General features: G+C 39.3%; 1 protein-coding gene across 1 annotated transcript in view; it reads right to left on the bottom strand.

Annotated features, from left to right (window-relative positions):
• Positions 1-23,502, bottom strand: part of RAMP3 (receptor activity modifying protein 3) — a 53,300-nt gene that overhangs the window by 10,306 nt on the left and 19,492 nt on the right. The window contains exon 4 of the mRNA XM_086468544.1: positions 21,561-21,693. Coding sequence (XP_086324670.1) covers positions 21,561-21,693 — 133 coding nt within the window. The remainder of the gene's footprint in view (positions 1-21,560; positions 21,694-23,502) is intronic.

Raw genomic sequence — 23,502 nt, 5'->3', positions numbered from 1 at the left:
TTAATTAAACCAAACACATTAATCCTACTATTATTAATCTGTTTCAAAATGTAGATGAAAATCTAGATGAGCATGGACATTAACTGCTTTCCTGGCAAACCAATGTGGGAACGGTCACTGCTAAGCTGCAGCAATGTTCTGCTAAACTTAGGTCTAATGAAACGTAGCGTTCCCGTAGGAACAGAGTTCCTCCTCCAGCCAAATCACCGAACACACTGAAGAATCCTAACCCTCAAATTCAGCAACAGGAAAAACAAAATTACAGCTAAACCACAGACCCAGAATGGAATTCCTCAACAGTGATGTTTTATTGCTATATTTAAATCATCACTTCCAGACCCAGATAAAGGAGGTGGTGTTCTAGTGGGAATGGCAGTAAAAAGCCTCCCTGTAAACAGCCTACATAACGTTGTCAAAAACCTCCTACCTTCAATACTATGAAGTGGCAAGGGACTGAACTGTATTAATCTGGCCAAGCAGCAAGATAATTGTTTCTCACTAATCATTCCTTGGAAAGAACTTAGGCAACTCTAACACAGCAACTTTCCCTGTAATTATAATTATACAACATTAGTCCAACATAATGTTTATTCCTATGGTAAATGAATCACAAATGAAAAGATGCTTTTTCAATCTGTAAATCACTAAGCCACTAAACCAACACAGTGCAATGCAATTATACCACGGTAACTTTCAATTAGCCAGCCTGAATATTAGAAACAGTTTAGGTTTACATACATGTGCCTCAGAACAAGCTCGTGTATCTCATTTTTGCACACAGCTTTGCTCAGCTCCCTTCTCCTGTGGAGTAGGCTGTATCGTTCCAAATTTACCTGGCAGGTAGTTGAGCTGACATTACACTGCAGCTGGTGCTGGAGCTTTTGTGTGGACACATCTACCATAAGACTCCTTTTCTTCTGAAACTCAAAGCACAGGTCTCTACTCAACTCCAAAAGCAGTAATTCACGTGAATGAGAAGAAAACTTGTTTGCTCTCACTTGGAGACTGTGGATCTCATTTGCAGAACTGTAGCCAGCACTGAACATCACAACTTATTAGTAAACTTATTTTATGCTTCTGCAAAGTGAGTCGTGTTTTCAGCACTACTTGGAAATGAAAACCAGCAAGACCCACATTATCTAAACAAATGGTAAGTGCCCTTGTTGATCAGTTCTATCCCATCTATATTCAAAGCAATATCACTGGAAGTCTAAGGAATGCCATAGCAACATTTGTACAAGAGTACTGAGCTTTGTTGTTCTAAGATTTCTATAGCCTGTCCAGCTCCTTTCAAGAAAAACAAAGCTCCATGTAAATGAATCTAACAACTGAGAGAAAGAGGGCCTGACATATTCCTTGACATCTTCAAGTAAGCAGAGTCAGAGATCACAAAATTAAAGGACCCTGATCAATATCCATGAAGGCTAAATTTTGAGTTCTTCTTCTTACAAAATAGTTGTTTTCCTTCCTGGAGTATTCTGACTGCACAAAGCACTATCTGCAGGTAGAAAACCTCAGCTGTGTCAAGTTTACAAACTGTCTGGCGACACTGCACCCGCAGATAACACTTCCCAATCACAAACGAACTCTTACATTTGTCACTTCTTTCCTGCTCAGCATTGCTCTTTACCTCCCAGGTGAACTGCTCTAACAGGTGGCTGCAGACTTTCCATGCACAGACAGGTATTTGCTTGCAAACAGTCAGTAGAGAAAAAAAAAAATACAACTTATCAGTGTGCTGGAAGGAGAAATTGTACAAAACTACAAGACAGCTCAGTGGCTCAGAGAATTTAATTACATTAAACATCCTAAGTGAGGACATTTGTCTTGATACAAGGGCATTATACTGAACAATTCAATGCTGTTCAGCAGTGATTCTTCTTCAAGAAATATAAAAAAAAACCACACTTCCCCCAAGAATCAGCCTAATTAGTTCATATTAGAGTATTACGTTCAAGCAGAATGGGTCTGAATGCTAAATTTTATAAAAGTACTAAGTACTTCAAACTTGTGTGACATAACATGGGTTTTGGGGAAAAGAATTATTTCATAAGGACAGTTCTCAAAAAATAGTGTTCTAGCTGTATTTTGCTGTCTCTAGAATGGGAAAGTCTTATCGGTATAAAATATCTTCAGTGCATGCAAGCAATAAGTTTTCAGTGTAGCAGCAAGGACATTACATAGAATTGTTCTTTTATTCAAGGTATCACATGCTGCAGTTTTGTTAGACACTTCTCTAATGAAGGGGAACAGCCAATACATAGACATTACAAGGAGCAGAATTGCTACAGAAGCCTGTTCTTTCCCTTAACATTTAACAATCTCCAACCGCTGAATACTTCGCATGGGGAGCATGTAGCATTTCTGCTCAGCAAGACCTAAAGTAAAAACTCTTCTGCCAGCAAACCAAACCTCCTTCAGAGAACTGAAGGGACTGCTGTTCACGTGAGCTACGTGACCTTCTTCTAGTTTGTATGGGGACAAAAGACTGCTTCCAGTCATGATTAACATTCCCCTACAAATTAAAGAGACAAAATAGGTCCACATCAGTTGTCATCAGTTCCCCTGTCTTATTTATCAGGTGGAGTACATTTTCTTTAGTCTTCCTTTCTTGCCAATATACCTCTAGCCCTCATTATTCTTGGCAAATTCAGCTCCGGCTGTGCCTTAGCTTTCCTGATCACATCCTTACACATCTGGGCAGCATCCCTATATTCTTCCCAAAATACACATCCCTGGTTCCACTGCCTGTACATTTCCTTCTCCCACTTCCATTTGACCAGGAGGTCCTTACTTAGCCATGCTGGTCTCCTGACTTCCTTACCTGATTTCTTACACATAGGAATTGAGAGCTCTTGTGCTAAAAAAACCAAACAAACAAACAAAAAAACCCACACCAACAAAACACACCACTAAACAAAACAAACAAACAAACAAAAAACCCACCAACAAAACCAAAAAACCAAACAAATTCCTTAAAGAGCTGCCAGCTCTCTTCTCCTCCTTTATCCCTGAGAACAGTTTCCCAGGGAGTCCCATATACCAGTTCCTTAAACAACTGAAAGTGTGCTGTCTTAAAATTCAAGGTCCTTACTCTACACTTCATCTGGCTCATACCCTCAAGATTGTGAATTCCACCAAGGCATGATCACTGCAGACCAGGCTGCCACCAATCTTCACCTCCAACAAGAACATTTCCCAACCTGCTTCCAAAGGCCTTGTGAGTAGTGGTACAATCAGAGCAGCTACAGAGAGGGCAGCAGGGGCAACACTCCTTGTTAAGCAAAAAGTAAGGAATGCAATTCTCTCTTCAGAGAAAACAGAGCAAATCAAAAGTTGCTTTAGAAAGGCACTCAAGCTACTGCCTGTTTCAGTAGCCTTCTAAGTATTCACACCTCCTCAAAAGCTGAGGAGTTGCATCCACTTTAGGTTCTTTTTCTTCTAAAGTTAAATAGACCCTCAAATTAATGCTGTATTTCAGACCCTCACATGCACACCTGCAATGCTTGACATGCAAATAATATAAAAATAAATACCGTAATCTTTACAGACCCACAAAGATTTTGCTTCCAAAGGGATGTTTTAATATGTCTGGTTATCTTCCCCTTTCTAGTTTGTTTTCCAAGACCCACAGAATGCTGAGTGGTGACATCAGTGTGTCTAGTCCCTTAACCCTGAGCTTTAACATCTAAGCTTTGGATAGAGCTTCCAAACAACTCCGTCAAGAACTAAGGCCTGTGTTTCTAGTGCTCAAACATCTTGTCCACTACTCCTTAGGGTCTTGTATTCCTGTTTTCTGATGCAAGCTGGGCAACGCTTTCTATGTAACACAGCAGCTTCTAAAACTGTGCTGGGGCCTGGCCCACGTCTATTGAGCTGCTGCGCAGCACCCTCAAAGGGGCAAGAAGGCCTCCTGCTCTGAGGCCACACAAACAGATGCTGAGACTAAACCAGAGACCTAACCGTCAACCATAATAGTTACCCCTGTAGCCAAGAAGAAACAATGGAAGCAGAGGTCAATTCATTAAGAGGAGAAGAAGCTCCTCCTGAGAGGGGCAGAGAGGAAGAATTAGAAGAGGCAGCCTATTCTGAAGGAGGACTGGAGAGGAAAGAGATATAAATCATAAAAAGGGCAAAAACTATCCAGTCCCTATCCATGACCAAGCTCCAAGACAGGCAAAAAGATTTCACCCATCAGCCAGGAGAGTGAATTTCTACCTGGTTGCTCCAATGCTGGAAGTGTAAAACCTAACCATCTATAGCTTGATGGGCCCACGTAACACCAGCACATCCAGAGAGGGATGAAACATACATTTGGGCTTGAGATCAAGTGGTGGACCTAATCACTGAAGCCATTGCACGGGTTATTCATTGATGTGAAACATGCACCATAATCAAGTGAGCCACACAAATAAAGCCTCTCTAGTGTAAAGGACAGTGGCTACAATATCAGTAAGGGAAGCCACGCTGCCACAAACCCACCAAGGCAAACATCATCTGCTTACCATTGTAGAAGTAACAACCAGATGGTTGGAAACATACCCCGTAACCCAAAACATTGCCCTAAAACCCATCCTGGGCCTTAAAAAGTTCTGTGGCAACACATTACCCCAGAAAGAACTGAGTCAGACAACAGGACTCATTCCAAAATCAACCTCATTTGCACCTGGGCCAAGGAAGATTTCACAGGGATGACCCATAGACTAAGGGAAGATGTCTACATACAAATCAAAGGATGGGAAGAGCGATGGTGTTAATGAGGATGTATTGGATAGTGCAGCTCCCAAGCAGGATGTAAATGGTATAGGATAAGGGGTGGAGATTGTACTGGGACCAGCTAGGATAGAGTTAGCTTTCTTCATAGCAGCTCATATAGTGCTGTGTTTTAGAATTTGACCAAAACAGTACTGATAACATGCTAATGCTCTAACTTTCGCGAAATAGCGTTTGCACAGCATCAAGGCCTTCGTTTCTCACTCCGCCCCCACAGTAAACAGACTGGTGGGTGCACAATAGGCTGGGAGGGGACACAACCAGGCAGATGACCCAAACTAACCAACAAGATACTCCACACTATACACCACCGTGCTCAGCAATAAAAGGGAAAAAAGGGGGGTTTAGGGAGGTTAGCCATCTTTTTGCTTGAGAACTGGCTGGGCACTGGTCTACCTATGGGAAGTGGTAAGTGACTGCATCACTTGTTTTGTTTTATTCTCTGTCTTTCCACTTATCCTTCACTTTTTAAACAATTTATTTTTTTATTTATTTTATCTTGACTCCCAAGTTTTCCCCCTTTCCCACCCCACTGCGGTGGAGGGGAGGAGAAATGAGTGAGCATCTGTATGGTGCTTAGCTGCCCACCAGGGTTAACTCATGATATATTTAATATAAATTCTCCCCTCTGGTTCAAAGTTGTATCTGAATTCAGAGTATTTTTAACTTTACAAAAACATATATCCACAAGACATCTCACATTAAAAGAAGCAGAAAACGGAGGAAAGGCAAAGGTTCTCAAATTAACAGAGTTAATGTGTGACAATTCCTGCCAGCTGCACAATTAAAATATCACCTAGGTAAGAATACAATTGGCCAGGCAACACCCCGGCCTTTCAGATGCATACTCTCTACCAGACCATACACATACCTGTCAAGTGACATCAGTTGACTACAAGTAGCACAAATCACTGCATACCTACCCCTTACAGGTAAAAGAATCAGGCTTGTGTTTCTGTAAGTGAAATGTAAGCTTTAAAATTTCTTACTTATGGATCAAGTTTCAAACTTTGTCAAGTTGGTAAACTAGTGAAAGCCCTTCATCTTCTTAGGCTTCTCATGATAGGAGACAACATGCTTCTGGGTCAAGCATTGAAACACACAACAGTTTTGTGTCACTATATTCATCAGTATTTAAAGTTTTACATCTAAAATTTTAATCCTTGTACTAGAACATGTGAAGGGAAGCAGGAAGTACTCCAAAATTCAGACCCAAATGATCATCTTTTGATTTCCAGTAAATACTTCCCAGTGCTGAAAATCACAGATGCATGATCTCTGCTGCCTTAATTGCCTTTTCTCTATTACAATCATCTATTTCTCTATCCAATTCAGATCACTTCACAATATGTCAAGGCAAAGGCAAAACGAGACTAAGATCTGGAATATTTTCTTTCCCATCAGCTTTGCTTCTCCCTTCAGGCTCACCAAGAAAACCCATTAGCATTTTCTGGCATATATCCTCCTTCAAAGGCCAAGCGTGAAGGAGATGAGAGCCCTGAGAAGCTAATAACACCATCTGAAGGTGCATTCCCATTATTTCTTGTCAGGTTAGATTTCAAAGCAAACTCCTGCGTGTTTAGAAACTAGTCTGCCTTTATAGTCAGTGGAGATATTGGAATAATTGTAGGGCAAGGTATATATAATGTCTTTTAAAGACACCTTACTTAAATTTCCACTGACTAGGAAGGGAGTCCAGGACAACTAGTACTTTGGACAGATGAATCCCATACCTGTTCCGTACAGTGAAAAAAAAGCATCACAAAAACAGCAAGCTAGTCCAGAATTACACCCAAATATGCCACTGTCAGTGGTGGAGAAACATGCAACCAATATGTTATCCTTGTATCTACATAAGCTCAACTCCTTCCCAAAAGTATTACCATCAGAGTCACCACTGGTTTGCACAATCTTCCCTCCAGTCAGCCCAAGTGCAAAGGCACTTGGTGCAGGCAGGTATTCAGGTTAGTCACTAGCATCAGGCATCTATTGAGGCAATTCTGCTTTCTCCCAAACACAACAGTCACTTTGTTCATTCGCCTTGTACATTTAGCTATGAACAACGGCTTATTTGACACCACTTTTCTCAAAATGTTCCAACTCCGTGCTAAAACCATTATTCCACTACTGCTTCCAAAAATGAAATGCTCACCCAGTTTCAGTCCAATCCTCCAACACCTGGAGCAGAGCCAGAGTCAGGAGGGAAGAGCCAGTCCCCAACCCAGAGCTGCTCTGAGCCAGACATTCGCAGCACACTCCCTGTATCATCTCAGCGGCTCAAGGCTTTTCTTTCCATCTAGATGAACCAAGCTGACACACAAGCAGAGAAAATGTGGCTCTAAGCCCAATCAGCACTACACAGCTGGGCCTCCAGACAGCTATTCAAAATGCACCTGTGAACATAGTCATTTTTCTGACCAGCAGACAAAAACAGGGAAAGAAGTAACAGAAGAGGCCTCCTCATTCATTCCAGCTTACATCTACAAACAACTGCTTTGGATTCCATTTTTAAAAGGATATTAAATTGTCATCCACTGAGTGGAAGCTGTTATTAGATTCCACTTAGTCCAAAGTAGCACAAGCCTTTTATAGCACCGCAGAATCATTTCTTAAAAGTGGAAACGGGAGAAAAATTTCTGATGATATCCAGCTGTGAAATAGAAGACACAGATCAACCAGGCTTATACTTTGAGAAACACCCACTGTGGCATGTGCACAGAGTAAAAAATAAATAAAATAAAATAAAACCAATTCATCTGCTTCTAAGTTGAACTTTCCCTCAAAATTTCCATACCTCTCCTTACGTAATTTTTTTGAGCATGCCAAGAACATAGATTACTCTTCTGGTTATTTATGGAAAATGGGGTTTATATACACTGATAAAATTGCTGTAATTATAAAATCCATTTGCTTTGGGAGGAGAGTGGCAGTTGTTTTCTGTTCCAAGCAGAATACAAATCACAGGAGTCAAAAATCAAGCGCCTAATTTCAGATCTTAAACTTCAGATCACGTCAACTACTAGTTAATGAACAAGTGATTTTTTGCAGGTTTGAATAATAAACATATTCTTTAAAATTCCAATCTGTCCATGGGCAGTTCACAAACAAGACCAAAATTGATGAAAAACTAACCACAGACTCAGAGGAACAGAGTAACAACATTAGAAAAGAATTTAAAGTATAGCATAAATTTCTGATAGGGGAAGCGCCATGTATAGAAAAGTCCTGCTTAACTACTATTCATGTACATGATTATGTTTTAACGTGACTTTGATGGTTACAGCCTGTACACCATTGCATGTAGATTTTTTCCTTTCTTACATCTTCCCCTCTTACTCGTTGAGGTAAAGACACATGCCCTCTTCTTAAGTAACTTCTTGTTGTGCTTTGTGGCTTCCCAAGGCTGCTCTGACATCTCATATAGACAACAGAAACAAATGGTGGACTCGAAGGGCCGTACTCCTTCTCCATGACTGTTTATGGAAGGCTTGAGTGTTGCAGCACTCCCTGGAGTTGCTTAAGGACAAGTCAGCAGCCTCCTAAGCAGGTGCAAAAAATACTATGGCAGGAGATTTTTTATGACACTCAATAAGACTGGCTGCAGATCAGAAGCAGGGGGACCCAGCACCTTGAGAGTGTCACCTGAGAGAGGCAGCTGGTTCTCAGCTTCTCGCTCTGCTGAGTTTACGCAACTTCCTGGGTCCTGCTAAGCTCTACCGTAATTTGAGAAAGAACAATGTTATATGGCACATCACTTGTGAAAGATTACAAACCCTTGTCATAAGAAATCTATTATTTGGTCTGTCAATTTTTAAGTAGTGGTTTTACTTTTTAAGCCTTTATCTAATTCCTCTTTGGATGGTGAAAACTGCTTTATTTTCACACTGATGGTAAAAAAACTATTTTTTTTCTGTGCACAGCAACACCAAAAGCAGAGAGAATCTTACATTTTCATACTTATTTTTTCAGAAGTAGAAACACTAATACCTTACACCTGTGTACTACATGTCAGCCTAGATATGTATTAGATATATATATTCCCCAGTAATATGATGCAAAAATTCATGATAGGCTACAGTGAGACGTGATCAATTATATGTAACATCGACCATCTTATGATCATTCTGCTTCTTAAGCTACCTTCCTGCAGACAAAAATCGGACTCAAGGCTTCAGTGATAACTCACAAGCTCCATAATGGAAGCAGACACAGAATCCAGCTCTAGATGCTAGAATGTTCACTTTAGTATTTCCCTTCCCAAAACCCATCTATGCTATGAACTGATAGCCACCTTAACATGAAATGGTACATTTTAGCAGTCCTTGAAGTGTATGAAGGACATTTGTATACCCAAAAGAAATGCAAACCATCCATTTCATGAAAGCTGAAAAGAAGGTGCTCTTAATTGTCCACCTACGCACTATGTCATGGCAACCTTTGTTCTTTTCATCCCTTACACATTCAGGTCTTATCATAGAAAAAAATCTTTCATTTTACAAAGCTGCTGCACCTCTATTATTTTTCGTAAATACTACAGTCATTTCATACATTGCCATCAATGCAGCTAGCAACACATATGTCTGCCCTCTGCAAATTATACAATAGGCTGAAGAAGGTGACTAATGTCTTTAAGAGTGCAGAACACTGTTGTCTTGGATATACTTTCCAACATTGAATTACATACTGTTTTGCAAGGGTAAACAGAAATGCCAGAGCCTTGTCAGTTAACCATGTGAAATACTTTTTTCAAAGTATTGTTATATAATAAACTTCTGTAATTGAAACACAGACCTTGAATACAGAGCAAATGGGTAGCATTAATCCATATCTCGTTGTGCTGTCAACAGTTAACGACATGACTAATACCACATGTAGCCTGAAGCAAGAAAATCTGGGTGTTTGCCTCTGCTGAGTTAATCTGGGTTATTATATGTTCGTGGTTGATCCGTTTAGAAAACAAGAATGTAGTAACTGTCTTGTAAACCAAAACAGAAGAACCACAGAAGTTTTGGTTATGCATTCATTTTCATAACACACTTATCTTCTTTTGCATTTTCACTGCCTCTAAAAATATACTGTCCATGATATTTGCATTGCGTAATTGATACCAGTCTATCAGTTATGCCATATTATTTTACCACCAAGTAACTTTAGAAAGAAATCTTATCTATTACTTATTTTGAAATATGATCTTTAATAATAAGCTCCGTGAAGATTGTTTTCTATTACTGATCTTGCCACAGTAAAATTCAAAGAGGGTATGAAAAGCGTTGAAAGGGCATATCAGCTGACAGTGATGAAATTTAACAGCGGGATGCTTCCTAAGAGCACCTCTAAAATGCTTACAGTATTTTTTACAAGTGACTTTCACAGAATCACAGAATGTTATGAGTTGGAAGGGACCTTGAAAGATCATCTAGTCCAACCCCCCTGCCAGAGCAGGACCTCCTAGAGTAGGTCACACAGGAATGTGTCCAGGTGGGTTTTGAATGTCTCCAGAGAAGGAGACTCCACAACCTCTCTGGGCAGCCTGTTCCAGTGCTCTGTCACCCTCACTGTGAAAAAGTTCTCCTTTATGTTAATGTGGAACCTCCTATGCTCCAGCTTGCACCCGTTGCCGCTTGTCCTATCATTGGCCATCACCGATAAGAGCCTGGCTCCATCCTCCTGATACTCATCCTTTACGTATTTATAAACATTAATGAGCTCACCCCTCAGTCTCCTCTTCTCCAGCTCCCTCAGCCTTTCATCGTAAGGGAGATGTTCCACCCCCTTCATCATCTTTGTGGCTCTGCACTGGACTTTTTCAAGCAGTTCCTTGTCCTTCTTGAACTGAGGGACCCAGAACTGGACACACTATTCCAGATGCAGCCTCACCAGGACAGAGTAGAGGGAGAGGAGAACCTCTCTCCACCTACTGACCACACCCCTTCCAGTACAAGCCAGGATGCCATAGGCCTTCTTGGCCACAAGGGCACATTGCTGGCTCATGGTCATCCTGCTGCCCACTAGGACCCGCAGGTCCCTTTCCCCTACCCCACTCTCTAACAGCTCAGTCTCCAACATAGACTGGTACATGGGGTTGTTCTCATTAGGATTCTTATCTTGAGCTATTTGTTGTTTGACTTGGTAAAGTAAGCACAGACGTACCAATCCCACCTTGTGGGTACACTCCACCAGCCATCAGTCTGATGCATCTACCACAGTACACATCAATTTGACTCGCAGCACCCTTGCTAAAATACTGCAACCGGTGTCTTCTGGTGAGCTTAACCTCACCAGTGTTGAAAACTCTTCCAGAACTTTAAGAAGCAATTATCGATATTTACATTGGTGGCCTTTTGGCAAATGCCAGATTTCACTCTTTTTGAAAAACATGACTCATGACAAAGAAATGTAAGAGATGTCAAAACTTATTGAAAAACTGAAATCTGATACTAAAAATTGAAGAGTTTTCAGCTATTGGTAATGAAAAGGTCTCTTTTTTTTCTCCTACTTAGTAGCAGGCTCAGAAGATCCCTCTCTTTTCTCACACTGGTAAGAATTTTCATAAAGATTTGCAAAAACAAACTGAAGAACAGGAAGGTCTGAGATCTTAAAAACCTTGAGGAGATGGAGAACAGGCTGTAAAAGCACACTATTTTGGCTGGATCCAGTCATCATTCTCTCAATGGCAGATCTGGAGTCTCCAGTGGTTTAAGAAACAGTTATCCTTGATGAAGAACAAACTTCAATCATTTTATCTTCTCCCCACTCCCCAGCAATGCTATCCCTCAGTTGAGGCTTTTGTAGACTGCAATTACAACACATGTTGTGGTATAAATAACAAATAACATTGTTCTACTTCATCAAATCTGAGTTCTTGGAAGTTTGTGTATTTCATTCAACAGCCTCCCGAAAGACTGGCAAATTTCTCCTTATCCTGATCATTCAAGCTGTTTACTGCTGTCAAGGAAGCTCTTCAAAGCAAGGTTTTCTTTGTAAAGAGGAAGATTTTCCAGTGTCTAAAACAAAAACCCAAGAAATCTCATCAGATGGAAAGCTGGTAAGGCTTTGCTAGTTTGTAGCAATATGCTGCAGAACAAAGTGATGGCTTTGCATTTATAAGCAAAATGGTCTGCGGGTCTTCACAGAATTCATAAATGCCAGTGCCCTTCATACATCATTAAAATTCAGAAGTCATACTTAGAATAATTCATTAAAAATTTAACATTCATTAATGTTTCTCACCACCCTTCTGCATCATGTAAGGTGGCCACAGCAGAGACAGATTTGGGAGTGCATTGCCATAACTTTGCACTAAAGAGAGAAAAACTATTAGAAACAAGTGTCCAAAGCCATAAGCCTACTCAGTCTCTCACTGGGAATTATCAAATATAGATTTCATTTTCACAGCCATGAATTGTGTAAAATTTCCTTCCGTCTCCTATGTAGCAAAGGAGAAAAAAAAAAAACAACTGCACTAAGTAACGGTATTTCAGCTTCTGCATCTATCAAGAAGAAAGCAATTATGTGGTAACGAAGTATTCTTGCCTGATGTGGAATCCTGGTCTCTGAATTCAAACCCCTTTATTCCTTTTCATCAGGACATACTCTTATCCACACAACATAAACCAAAACTAATATATTTTATATGAAAGTAACGGAGATTCACCTGAAATGCAGTTCCTCCTAAAGATATTATAATACAGCCTCATTCAGGGAAAACCTCACAGCAACTTTGTACCTAGAACAGTGGATCCCAAACAGCATGCAAATGCACACATTTTCAGCACAGCCCTGCACCTGGCAGTCTGGTGAGATTTTATGAACTGTAGGGTTCTTTTCTTTCCAATTTTTAAAATAATAGATGGCAAACATTATTATTTCTGCAATGAAAAATTGCTGTTGTCAGCTACCAGCATGATGGCAGCACAACTGCTCGCACATGACCTTTTCCATTGCTTTACTTGTGCACAGCTAACTGATTTATAAGCTGCTTTGCTTTGCTTTTGAAAAGGAAGGCATGAGTCCCAAAAGGAAAACAATATGTTCTTGGGGGTAATTAGTATGAGTCTGGTTTTGCCACTGCTGCCATGACCTCTAGGGATTTTTAGAAGGATTTTTTTAATACAAAATTATTATAAGTTTTGATATTTGAAGAGGTGACAGAAATATACAGGTAGAAAGGATGAAGTATCAGCATTATCTGCATTTCACTGAGAGCTTCAAAAAAGCAGCAGCTGTATCTGTATAGAAAGCCCAAAGGAAGACCACCCTATTAAAGTAGTGGAAAATTCTAGTATCTCCACAGCAGTCCCTGTTTTTCTATACTGCATCCAACAATAGTAAATAAATTACATTGACATAAGGCCAAATAAAGTGCGGGGTTCTTTAACCTTCCTTCACAAAGAATATTTTCTTCTATAAGTCTGATCTGACAAAACTGGAAGGGGTTACACCAGGCTACCTAAGAAGTTTTAGTTCCCTTCCCCAGTAAGTCTTTGGGGGAGGGGAAAAAAAAAAAAAAATTACTCTTCAGGCACATATAGAACACTACTCCAAAAACATTGCAGAGGATAATCTGGAGAACAAGCAACAATACAGTGAGCTTTTCTTGTGCAAGCACATTCTTGGACATGACTTTGCCCAAGATAAAGCATAATCAATGTACTAGTCTGTCTACCGGGATATAAATCCTCACACAAATACAGACACACACACCCCTACATGGCACAGCTGCAGAAGAGTGCAACTCCCTTTAATCAGCACTATTCTGGATCTAAAAATCACATGTGTACGGCCCACTGAAAGGTTCAGCTCCAGCAGTAACAGTTTGTCTTCGGTGTGAGAAAATCACATGCAAAAATCCAGACTTAAGGCTTTTCTGATAATGTTGGGGAAAAAAAAAAAAAAAAAAGTGAGCCAAAAGTGTCTGCTTTCTAATTGTGAGACATGTTACTGTGGGAATGAATTATCCCATATGAATCAGCACCTCACCTTAGCTGCACAACAAACCCAGTGGTTTGGCTGAGATTTGCACAGCACATTCCTCTTCTACAGATGTTTTGACATTAGCAGCTGGATGCAATCACCAATCAGCATCTAGAGCAGACTTCCTGCAGCAGTCAATAGGAAAGATGAAAAAAAACTTGTACAACTGACCAAGAAAATGACTCAGTTTGGAGGGCTCTTGCAGCCACACTCAGCCAGCAGTTCTTAGGTCCAAGCTGTAAGAACTCAGGGCATATAATTTCATCTTGGATCGCACTTGTTTCTTCCACAGTTTGTTTTCCTGTTGATCTTAGTATCATCTGGCTTTATTTTCTTTAATATTTTACTAAGTTTCTTTGAAAACTAGCACTTTTATGATTAGTTTAGCTTAGTTTAGTTGGGCCAATTTGTAACAGGCAAAATTCCCATCAAGTTTAAAATTGAGCAACAACTTGAGGATTATTTTTCCAGAAGATTAGATCAAATTTGGCTCTAGTCCTGCACATCTTTTTTACTTAATTCCTTTTTCAAATCTTCAACATCTGTACAGAACATGGGTGGACCTCCTCCATCATTTTCAATGGGATTGAAGCCTATTGCTTCTGTTCATAGGATTCAATTTTGATGTAAAGGGTCCTGGGAAAACTATAGTGAGGCTGTACAGCAAATAAAATGGCTGTTCAGTGTGGGGACATACCTTTGACCATGCTACAACAGAGCAGGGAATTTCACCAGATACATACATACATGCAATGAATCAGCTTCAGACATGTAGTTAAAGACAAATTTTGCCCTCTCCTATTCTGCTAAGGACTCAGATTTAAAACTTTGGAAAAATCAGAATTGTAACACCTTCCAGGTGCCACAGAGCAGTGCCACACAGCAAATTAGGGGCTATCTGGGCTGTGACGACAGGCTTGATGAGGTAAAAAGAAACATAGGGACTGCAGGAAGAAGTCTGTTACAATCAATTCTTTTACTGAAACAGAGAAGCCACATCTTCTCGTTATATACGCTACTCTGCTAGAACTCTGTTCCAAAACACAAACTGCTTTTTCTTCCTTGACGTTTTGATGCACAACTATTCCTTGGCTTGCAAACACAGACTGATTGGCTGAAAGCTCCCAGGGTAGCTGATACATGACTTTATACACTTGTGAAATGACTGTTGCCACAGCAATATTGGTTTGAAGTCACAGAATGTCTTACACTGAAATAGATGACATCTGACTAGATCAAACACAACAATCAAATCCTACATGTCTCCATTTCAGTCCAATAGCAAATAAAAGTTACTGAGGCTGGTCTGTCCCTTCAGGAGATGTTTAGTGGACTCAAACACTGGAAATTACATATCAGCACTATCTTTCAGATATTACACTATCAACTATTATTACATTTATTGATTCAGCTAAAGAAAAGCAATCTGTGGATCCCTAAGGAATTAGTTTGAGGATGCGCTCCTTAGACAACTCCAAGATGGCATGCCTATGGAGATTCAGTTTAAGAGAGGACTGTTGGAGTGACAAGATGCGTAAGGATACAACTGAGTAAGCATGCAGCAAGAGACATGTACAAAACATGGAGGCATCCATTCCTCTTTGGCAAAAGGAATGTCTTTGAAGGAAGACTACTTTCTGGGCTGATTTGCTGCCACCGTCCCTAATATCAGAGACTGATCAACTGTACTCAGAGACATAAGGATGCTCTCTGCACTGTATCTTACCCTGTCCAGAACCATGCACTATCCCGCCCTCGTACTGATTTCCTGATACACTTGCCTGAATGATAGCAACAGGTTCATGTTCTTCAGTGGCATCTGCTGCCCAGTGCCCCAGGCACACAATGTGCATCTTCTGCCTAAAACAGGCTCCTTCTGGCAGCCAAGTAAATTGATTGAAATGTGAAAAGTTGATGCTTAAAGAAAGGAGATGGCCTACGACTAAATATCTACATCATGGTCGACCCCTTGATTGTTTAGCTGTATTCTTACAGCTTAAGAATTTTTATTGCAGAAAAACTTAAACAACTTAATCAATGATAAGGAGATCCACAATACTTTTAAACAGAGGAGGTGCTTGGTGGTAGGTCAACAAAAAGAGTACATGAATGTCAGAGAGCAATGCCGTTAGCACTGCTGCTACCACTGAAAATTATTTCTAGATATAATGATATAATAAAAACAGGAAAAGTGACTGGATTGTACTAGTATAGTTCAATTTGAACAGTTTGGGTTTTTTTAACTGCTTTCTTTGAATGGTGCTACTGGATGCCCTTGTGAAAAGAAACTAGTATAACTATGTCTGTAAGGAATGCAATACAGGATCAACCAACAGCAAAGATTAAAGTTAATCTAACAAGATTTGATATCATATACTAAGTATAAAAGTCTCTAATTAATCAAAGCTCTTTATATATGTATTTTTTTTGCATACATTGGTATTAAAGCTTTTTTTTTTACCATATAGTTCCTTATTTCTTGCCTCTATAGTGTTTGTTCTCACAGCAACCAGTCAACCAGAAGCACATAGATGGAGTCCAAACTATTTCTCAAACTATTTTTCAAATTAATTTGGGATTTTTGTTTAAGCAGATACCACATGCTTCCTTATAATCACTGTATCTCATTCATTCATGTTTAAAGACTGAATGTTTTATCAAACTTTGTTTAAAACATTCTGATGAAAAAAAAACCAAGAAAAATCATGGTAGGCCTTGAATGAACAATAAATGCAACTGGAAAACTAACAATAAACAAGTAATTGCCATTCACAGAGGGCAGCTGTAAAAGTTTTGGCCTAATATATAAACTAACGAAGTGAAGCAAACAAATAATTTTTGCTTAAGTATGCAAATAGCATAGTAAACAGTAAAGGAGTAGAAGATGTTGGTGTAGTTAGACTGATTTGGATTAGTTACAAATGTGGACTTATCATATGCACTTCAACACTGGTGAATGCAAGATGATAGATCCAGAAACAAATAATGTACGTCACCCTGAAAGGGTCTTAAAATCAGGTACAGCTTTTGGAGTGCATCCTCCTGGAATTACTAGGTAGCTAGGAGTGTCAATGCAACACACAAATATTTTGGCAGAAGAAAAATGCTGAATACCCAATAGGCTTAGAGGAAAAAACAGGGAGTCTGTACATAATACTATGCAAACTACTGCTGGGCGAAATGTTCAATTCTAGATGGGAATCCACTCTCCAAAAGAAAAGCTGCCAAAACTTGCAAAGGGTTCAAGAAGTCTGAAATACATCCATTATCATGACAGGCTTTAAAAGTTTTATTTTAATTTACAAAAAAAAAAAAAGAAAATAAAAAAGTGATTGAAAGGTGACTTAGAAGTGCTTGTATTTAATTGGGTTGGGAAAGAAGGATTTCTGACAACAGAAGGAATTTTACTTAATCAGGGAAATATGTAAGAAAGTATAATCACCGAGAACTCGAGTCAGGCAAACCAATGAGAAATAAGACACATTTTCCTCTGACTGTGAAACCTTTGGAACAATCTGTCTATAGATGTAATGGATTAATACTCATTTGATATCTTTTAAATGAAGAGTTGATGCCTTCCCATAAGATACTCGCTCACTCTTACAGGGTTTTAAATAGTGACTAGTGGGCCAATTGGGTGGCCTGTATTCAACAGTGCAGACCACTCTGGCCTCAAAATTACTGAACTGCTAGTAAGCACACTCAGAAACGTTCGGAAAATTGGGATGCAGAAGAGCGAGGAGATATTGGTCCTCAGGAGCAGGCCAAAAGCTTAACGAGCCACTGAGAACCAGCACAGGCACATTTTAGTCCCCTATTTCCATAGGGGTTAGGGCAGGGAGAAACACGGAGATTTGTTTAGAGACTGTTTGTTCCAGCTAAATTGTTTCCAGGATCTACTTAGAAGTATTTAGAAAACCTTTATATTAGCTAAGAATAGAAAGTAATCTACACCACTACGATGAGGAACATTTTCTCAGGTTCATGTAAGACAGCTCTGAGTACTCTCATCTTCATTTGGCCTCTTGCTTAAGGAATTAGTCATACCTGGCCTCTCAACTACAGTCCCATTGCAACCACACCAGGATTTATCACAGAGAGCATCGTGAAAAAATCTGATCATTAATAAGGAGCTTAAGTTTGTGGACAGTAGTAGACTTTACATATTTAGCTACTGTTGTTAAATATTAAGAATATAATACAGAAATATATGTTACGTATTATATATACGTTATTATATATATAAAATACAGAGATATATACTGTATATGTTAGTGTTTAGATCTATATATGAAAAAATAATAGAAATATTACACATTAAGAATAAAAAAGCTTTCTGTAATCTCCAGTCTTCAAGCGAACAAAAAGTCTATTTGCTTTCATTAACTCCCTACATAGCTTTCATCCACACTTCGTTCTCTGCTTGCTCACTTGCCAGGTACCATAATTTCCTGTCATTTAAAACACTCAGTCACATTTTCATCTTCAGGGCTCCCCCTGAATAGCCTAAAAGCATCAGCAAAGCTGTGAACAGCTGATGCCCTCTTTTTATGTCAATGAATGTCTCCAGCTGGTTTTTGAAGGTATTTCTGGTTGTCCTTCATATTCTGATGTCCAAGCAGGAGCCATCGAAACCCACAGTGTCTAAATGACCTAAAATACTTTAAACTCTCACTTGGATCCCTGATCATATTTAGGCTTTCAAATACCTTTGGACAATCTGACCCAGAGTATTTGTATCCCAATTTCTGCATGAATCCTCACAGAAAAATGTGAAAACTAATAGGTAAACTTTCTCCCAATAGTGCTTCTGCAAAACTTTACCTGAAATTTTGTGGTTCATATGATTGTTACACATTTCCAGCAAGATCAAGATCAGCTGTGGAGGTTAAAATTCTTATATTGGTTTCCAGTATCAGCTGCCACACATGTGAGCCTCATCTGTTTAAAAATCAGTCCAAAGGCTGCTTTTGAAAGAACACAAGTTTGTTAAGAATAAAGTTAAGAAATAAGTAAAGGAGCTGTCAGAAAAATCTTCCAGTATAATTAAGTCACAGCAAACTGAAGTCACTGAAATCTCTCTCACAACTGTTTGCCCGAACAGTGAAGCAATGCAGATAATTGCTATTTACAATCCCATAACCAAGGACAGCCATTTAGCCTGAAAAGCTAAAAATCCTCCATAAATCAAAGAGTTTAGAAATGAAGCAGATTTCCATAAATAATTACATTCTCATATAAGATACAAAGCCAAATTTTCCAAGATCTCTGTAAGTAAGAAGTTCTGTGCAGAAATGCCTGTATGAAGAAACTGATTCCTTCACACAAAACTCACAGTTTTAACCCACTATCTGATCCAGGTTGACTAATTTTTACTGCTGGAGGCTAGATGTAAAATCAGGGTAAACTAGTACTACTAGGTTTAAATATCTGAATCTTAAGTGACTATGGCTAGAAATACCATTTTTTCATTAATTTGTTGGAATACTCCAAATAAAGAAGTGTTTTAGTCCCATCCATCAGGGTTCCTCCAATGAGCTGGAAGAAATTAGCCTATATGCTTCTTATGTAACATATGACATCAAATTACAATATCTGCTCTCCAAAGTAAAATTCTTAAAGGTGGATATAAACGTGCTGTTTCTTCAGTGCAATGAACCCTTAAGATAAGTTTGTAGTCAGATGGATGATGCTTGATTAATACCCGATTCAGCAAATAAATTCCAAAACAAATTCCTCCCTCTACTCTCTCCTAAGCTAGAACTTGAAACCTAAGTGATAGAAAGAAGTTTTATAAAACTGTACATTATGTAAAAATGTAAAAGCAAGGTGGACTCTTAACTCTAGTTGAAAGTCAGGAGAACTCAGAGACCTCAGTCACCTCCAAATCTTGGAAAAACCTTGCATCAAAAAATTTAACTCTTGAAATTTTAGCACAAGGCTTGCAAAAAGCTGCCTGCTTCTTCACCTGTATTAACAACGGCAGTCTAATATTTTAACTCCTGTAGGTACCTTTATCTACTGCAAGTAGTCCCACTAATTGAGGACACTTATGAGTATGAACAAGATATTAGCAAAGAACTCAGTTTTGTGATTATAATAAAACTGTAGTGAAGATCAAATGGAGCAAAATTACAGTGCTTCATTCAAAATAAGTAAAACAATTTCTATCTAGATCAGTTGCAAAATTATTGCCCTATAATGTACAGATATTGTCATAGGTCAAATAAATTTAGCAGTACCTGCATTGCAAGGATTTTCTTTTCCTTTTTATACAGCCATTTCTTTGTCAGATTTGGATACAATCTCTGCCAGCTGGATAAGAAGGGCTTACCTTCTCTTCTTCTTCCCCACGGTTGGAGTGCTGCATGAATGCATCTTTCACTCTAGTGCCACGATTTTTAAGAGCTTACCTTTTAAAAGGTTGTAAAGTTGTAAAGTCACCTAAGGCGTGCAAATAAAAGCACTAAGAAGGAATAGCATCTAAGTTGTCAATATGCTGTCAGATTATGAAACTTTATCAACAATGGTGACAGCGGTAAGAGAAACATTGGGCACTGCTGCAACATAGCACAGCAGTCCAACATTTTGGTATCTATCGCGTCTATTGGTAATCAGCTAGTCAAAATCTCGCATTAGGTGACTGCAAAAATCTTGCATCACGTGAAGTGATACCAAACAGGAGACAAGACCAAAGATCACCTAAGAAAAGAACACATCTGGGGCTAATTGACACTGTAACAGACATGGTGGCAGCTAGTTTGTGGCTACCCTGCCAGTCTGTGAAACAGCACCAGCACAGTTTCAAATCCAGGAAGATGTTCTGATTCAGGCTGGCTCACACCACACCAGACACTTGAGTCTCGTTTTCTGAAGTGCTTAACACCTGCAGTTTCCTCTGATTTCAGTCGGTGTAGAGGGTACTCAGCGCTTCCGAAAACCAAGCATTAGGCACCAGCAGACACACTCTAAAGCAGCGGATGCTCCACAAAGCCAAAAATGCCACCAATTACACAAGCCTTGTGAGTTTCCTTCAGAGCAGATTTTGAAGTGCGCAGCTTTACAGAAAGATATTTAAATACCTCCAGCAACTACAGAACAGGAATAGAGATAAGGAAATAAAAATGCCGCCCTCACTACTGTGAGTCTTGCAGCATTTTAGTCATCCAAACAAAATGGGTGGTGCTCATTCTCTCCGTGCTATCGGGCAGAGAAAGAAATAAACTGCAGCAGTTTCAATAGGACAAATCATTTTACATTTGTAGAATACTATTTCACACAAGAAGGGGATTTCTGAAACTGTGCCTGAGGGAACGTTGCTGTCATCTTACTGAATAAAAGAAATCAGAGGGAACTGCATTGCTACCAGCAGAGAAAACAGAAGAGCATGATTCTAAAAGCACACTGCTTTAGAGATTTCACAGGAAAAAAATTATTTAAGTAACATTTGTCTAAAACGCACAGAAATACAGATTAAATATAAACACAACTGTCTGAGGAAAAAGCAATAGCAGCTAGTAATGATTAGCCCAGTGGTTAGTTCTTATTAAAGTGCTCTATTCTGTGCACTCTTTGAGTTAAGAGCTGGGACTCTGTGCACATGTGGCTGTATTGCTGGGACTCAAGAGCTACAGCTTAGCTCTCTACAACTGGCAACCAAATACTGGAGGATTTCAATTTATCTGGAGCACAAACATGTTACATGCATTAGAGATGTAGGCATTACAATGTTCTTGGTATTTGAGGTAATCCTTTTTCTAAAGGACAAACACCATTATCATGTGAGAACTATCAAAACCAAAACTAACTCTTACATGATAAATTCTGTCAGGTTGCACCATTTTTTAGAGTCCACTTTCTTCATCATCTCTTCAAAGGATTTCCCACAGGCAGGTAACTTTTCCAACATGAGAGATTCATTGCAGAGATTAGTCTGCTGACATGCACCTAGGTAAAAATCAGAGAGCACCTTAAATCTCAAACATTGAAATAGCAGCACCACAAATCACTCAGAATTCTTCACATATTTCTGCTTGCCACTTACATTGCTGTAAACCTGACATTCAACTTTCTAAACTTTTAAAAACTTCTAAATTTTAGAAAATAGATAAAATAGACCTTTACTTTTACCTTTATACCTTTAAATTTATTAAAAACATAACTTAGTATAAAATACTATAGGTCACCATATATAATATCATCTTTTAGACCTAGCATAGAGGAACCTAGTCACTTTTCTAATCTTACTTACCTTCTACTCATACTAACTTACTACTGCCCATTTGCACTTTTAGTTAAAAGCTAACTGGAGTTACTGATCGTACACTCCAGTGTAGAAAGCACTTCTCAGGCTTACACAGATGAATCCCATTCAAGTAACTATATGACTGTAAATGTACTTCAATATTTACAGTCAAAGTCGAAGGGTTTTGTCATACAGCCCACACCTGCATTGGAATACAAAGGTAGTATTTTCATACGTCTTAAAAACTAAAATTCTGAAAAAAAAAAAAAAATTCTATTCAGACTAACTAAAGCATTTGATTTTGATAAGGCTGAAGCGTTTTGATTTAAGTAGTTAAGTATGTCTTGCTTTGCCTTTATAATTGCCAATATTTGATTGTTCTTCTACATTGAAAATGCATGCATTTTCTAGAACATTAAAAATTACCTATAAGTATTTGTATGTCAACATATTTAATACAAACGTCTAAATTAAACTAGTCAGAAAAGAAACTGTGATTTCTTCTCTTTACAGCAGTACCAATCTGAGAAAATGATTCACCTGAACAAAACTGCAACCCGAACAAACCTGTGTGTCAGGCAACCCTCCCGAGAACTCTGGAGGTAACAGCTGTTTTTAAGAACAAAGCCAAGAAGAAGAGACCACTTCAGACATTTTCAATCGTAAAAAATGGAAGTCTAAGTAGAATCAGGTCTTGTACCTTTTTCTTCTGAACCTACATTTTCACTTAGACCCTATTTACACCAGGGAAAGGAGGTATTTCTTTTCCTTCTATTAGTTACTCTTGAGAGCAGGTTCCCATCATCACTGGAAAAAGCTGTTAGTTCTAGTTTTGCGTGGTGACAGCCAAACACGCTGCCAGGTGAAGTGAGGTCAAAGGCGCGCGAGCCTTCACGTGGTGAGAAGTCAGGCGCAGCCCCCACTCTCAACAGGGCACTGTTCCTTATTATTTAGTCCAAAAAAATCCAAGGTAAGATGACTGGTTTCAGGCCTCACATTATGACCCAGCCGTCAGTCAGAATCTTGAACGCCTCCATGCAAAATGGGGTACGTGATTGTAAAACAGGCTTGACTGTACATCATCTCACCCACGAAGGAGATGGCTCCCTTGGAGCCTGGGCAGGAGCACCTTGCAATTTAACTCCAGCTCCTGCGGCCAACTGGGGAAGCTGAGGAAGTCATTGACTCGGTGATGCCACGTGCCAAACAAGAGACAACTGTCACATCTGACCACAGAAATACTTTGCTTTCACACACTTTCCAAGAGCAGCAGGCCCATAGCTGGACAGCCTATGCCACACCTGAGACTCTAAGCCTACCACTTCATACAGACCACAGACCTCTCCAGAAGTACAGCCAACTCACTGAGACCCGACCCCACCTCCTTCATCACAGCTGATTGTCAGAGCTCTTAGAGCTGACACTAAGCCTTCATTCATGTCAGAAAAAAAAAAAAAAAATAAAAAATCAGGATTAAAATTAATCACCAGTGATAGAAATGGTGGAAGTTA

The sequence above is a fragment of the Leptosomus discolor genome, chromosome 7 (assembly GCF_034619465.1).
Source record: "Leptosomus discolor isolate bLepDis1 chromosome 7, bLepDis1.hap2, whole genome shotgun sequence".
NCBI classification, from domain to species: domain Eukaryota; kingdom Metazoa; phylum Chordata; class Aves; order Leptosomiformes; family Leptosomidae; genus Leptosomus; species Leptosomus discolor.
Note: the sequence above shows the minus strand (reverse complement) of the source record. Positions and strands in the feature narration are given on the sequence as shown.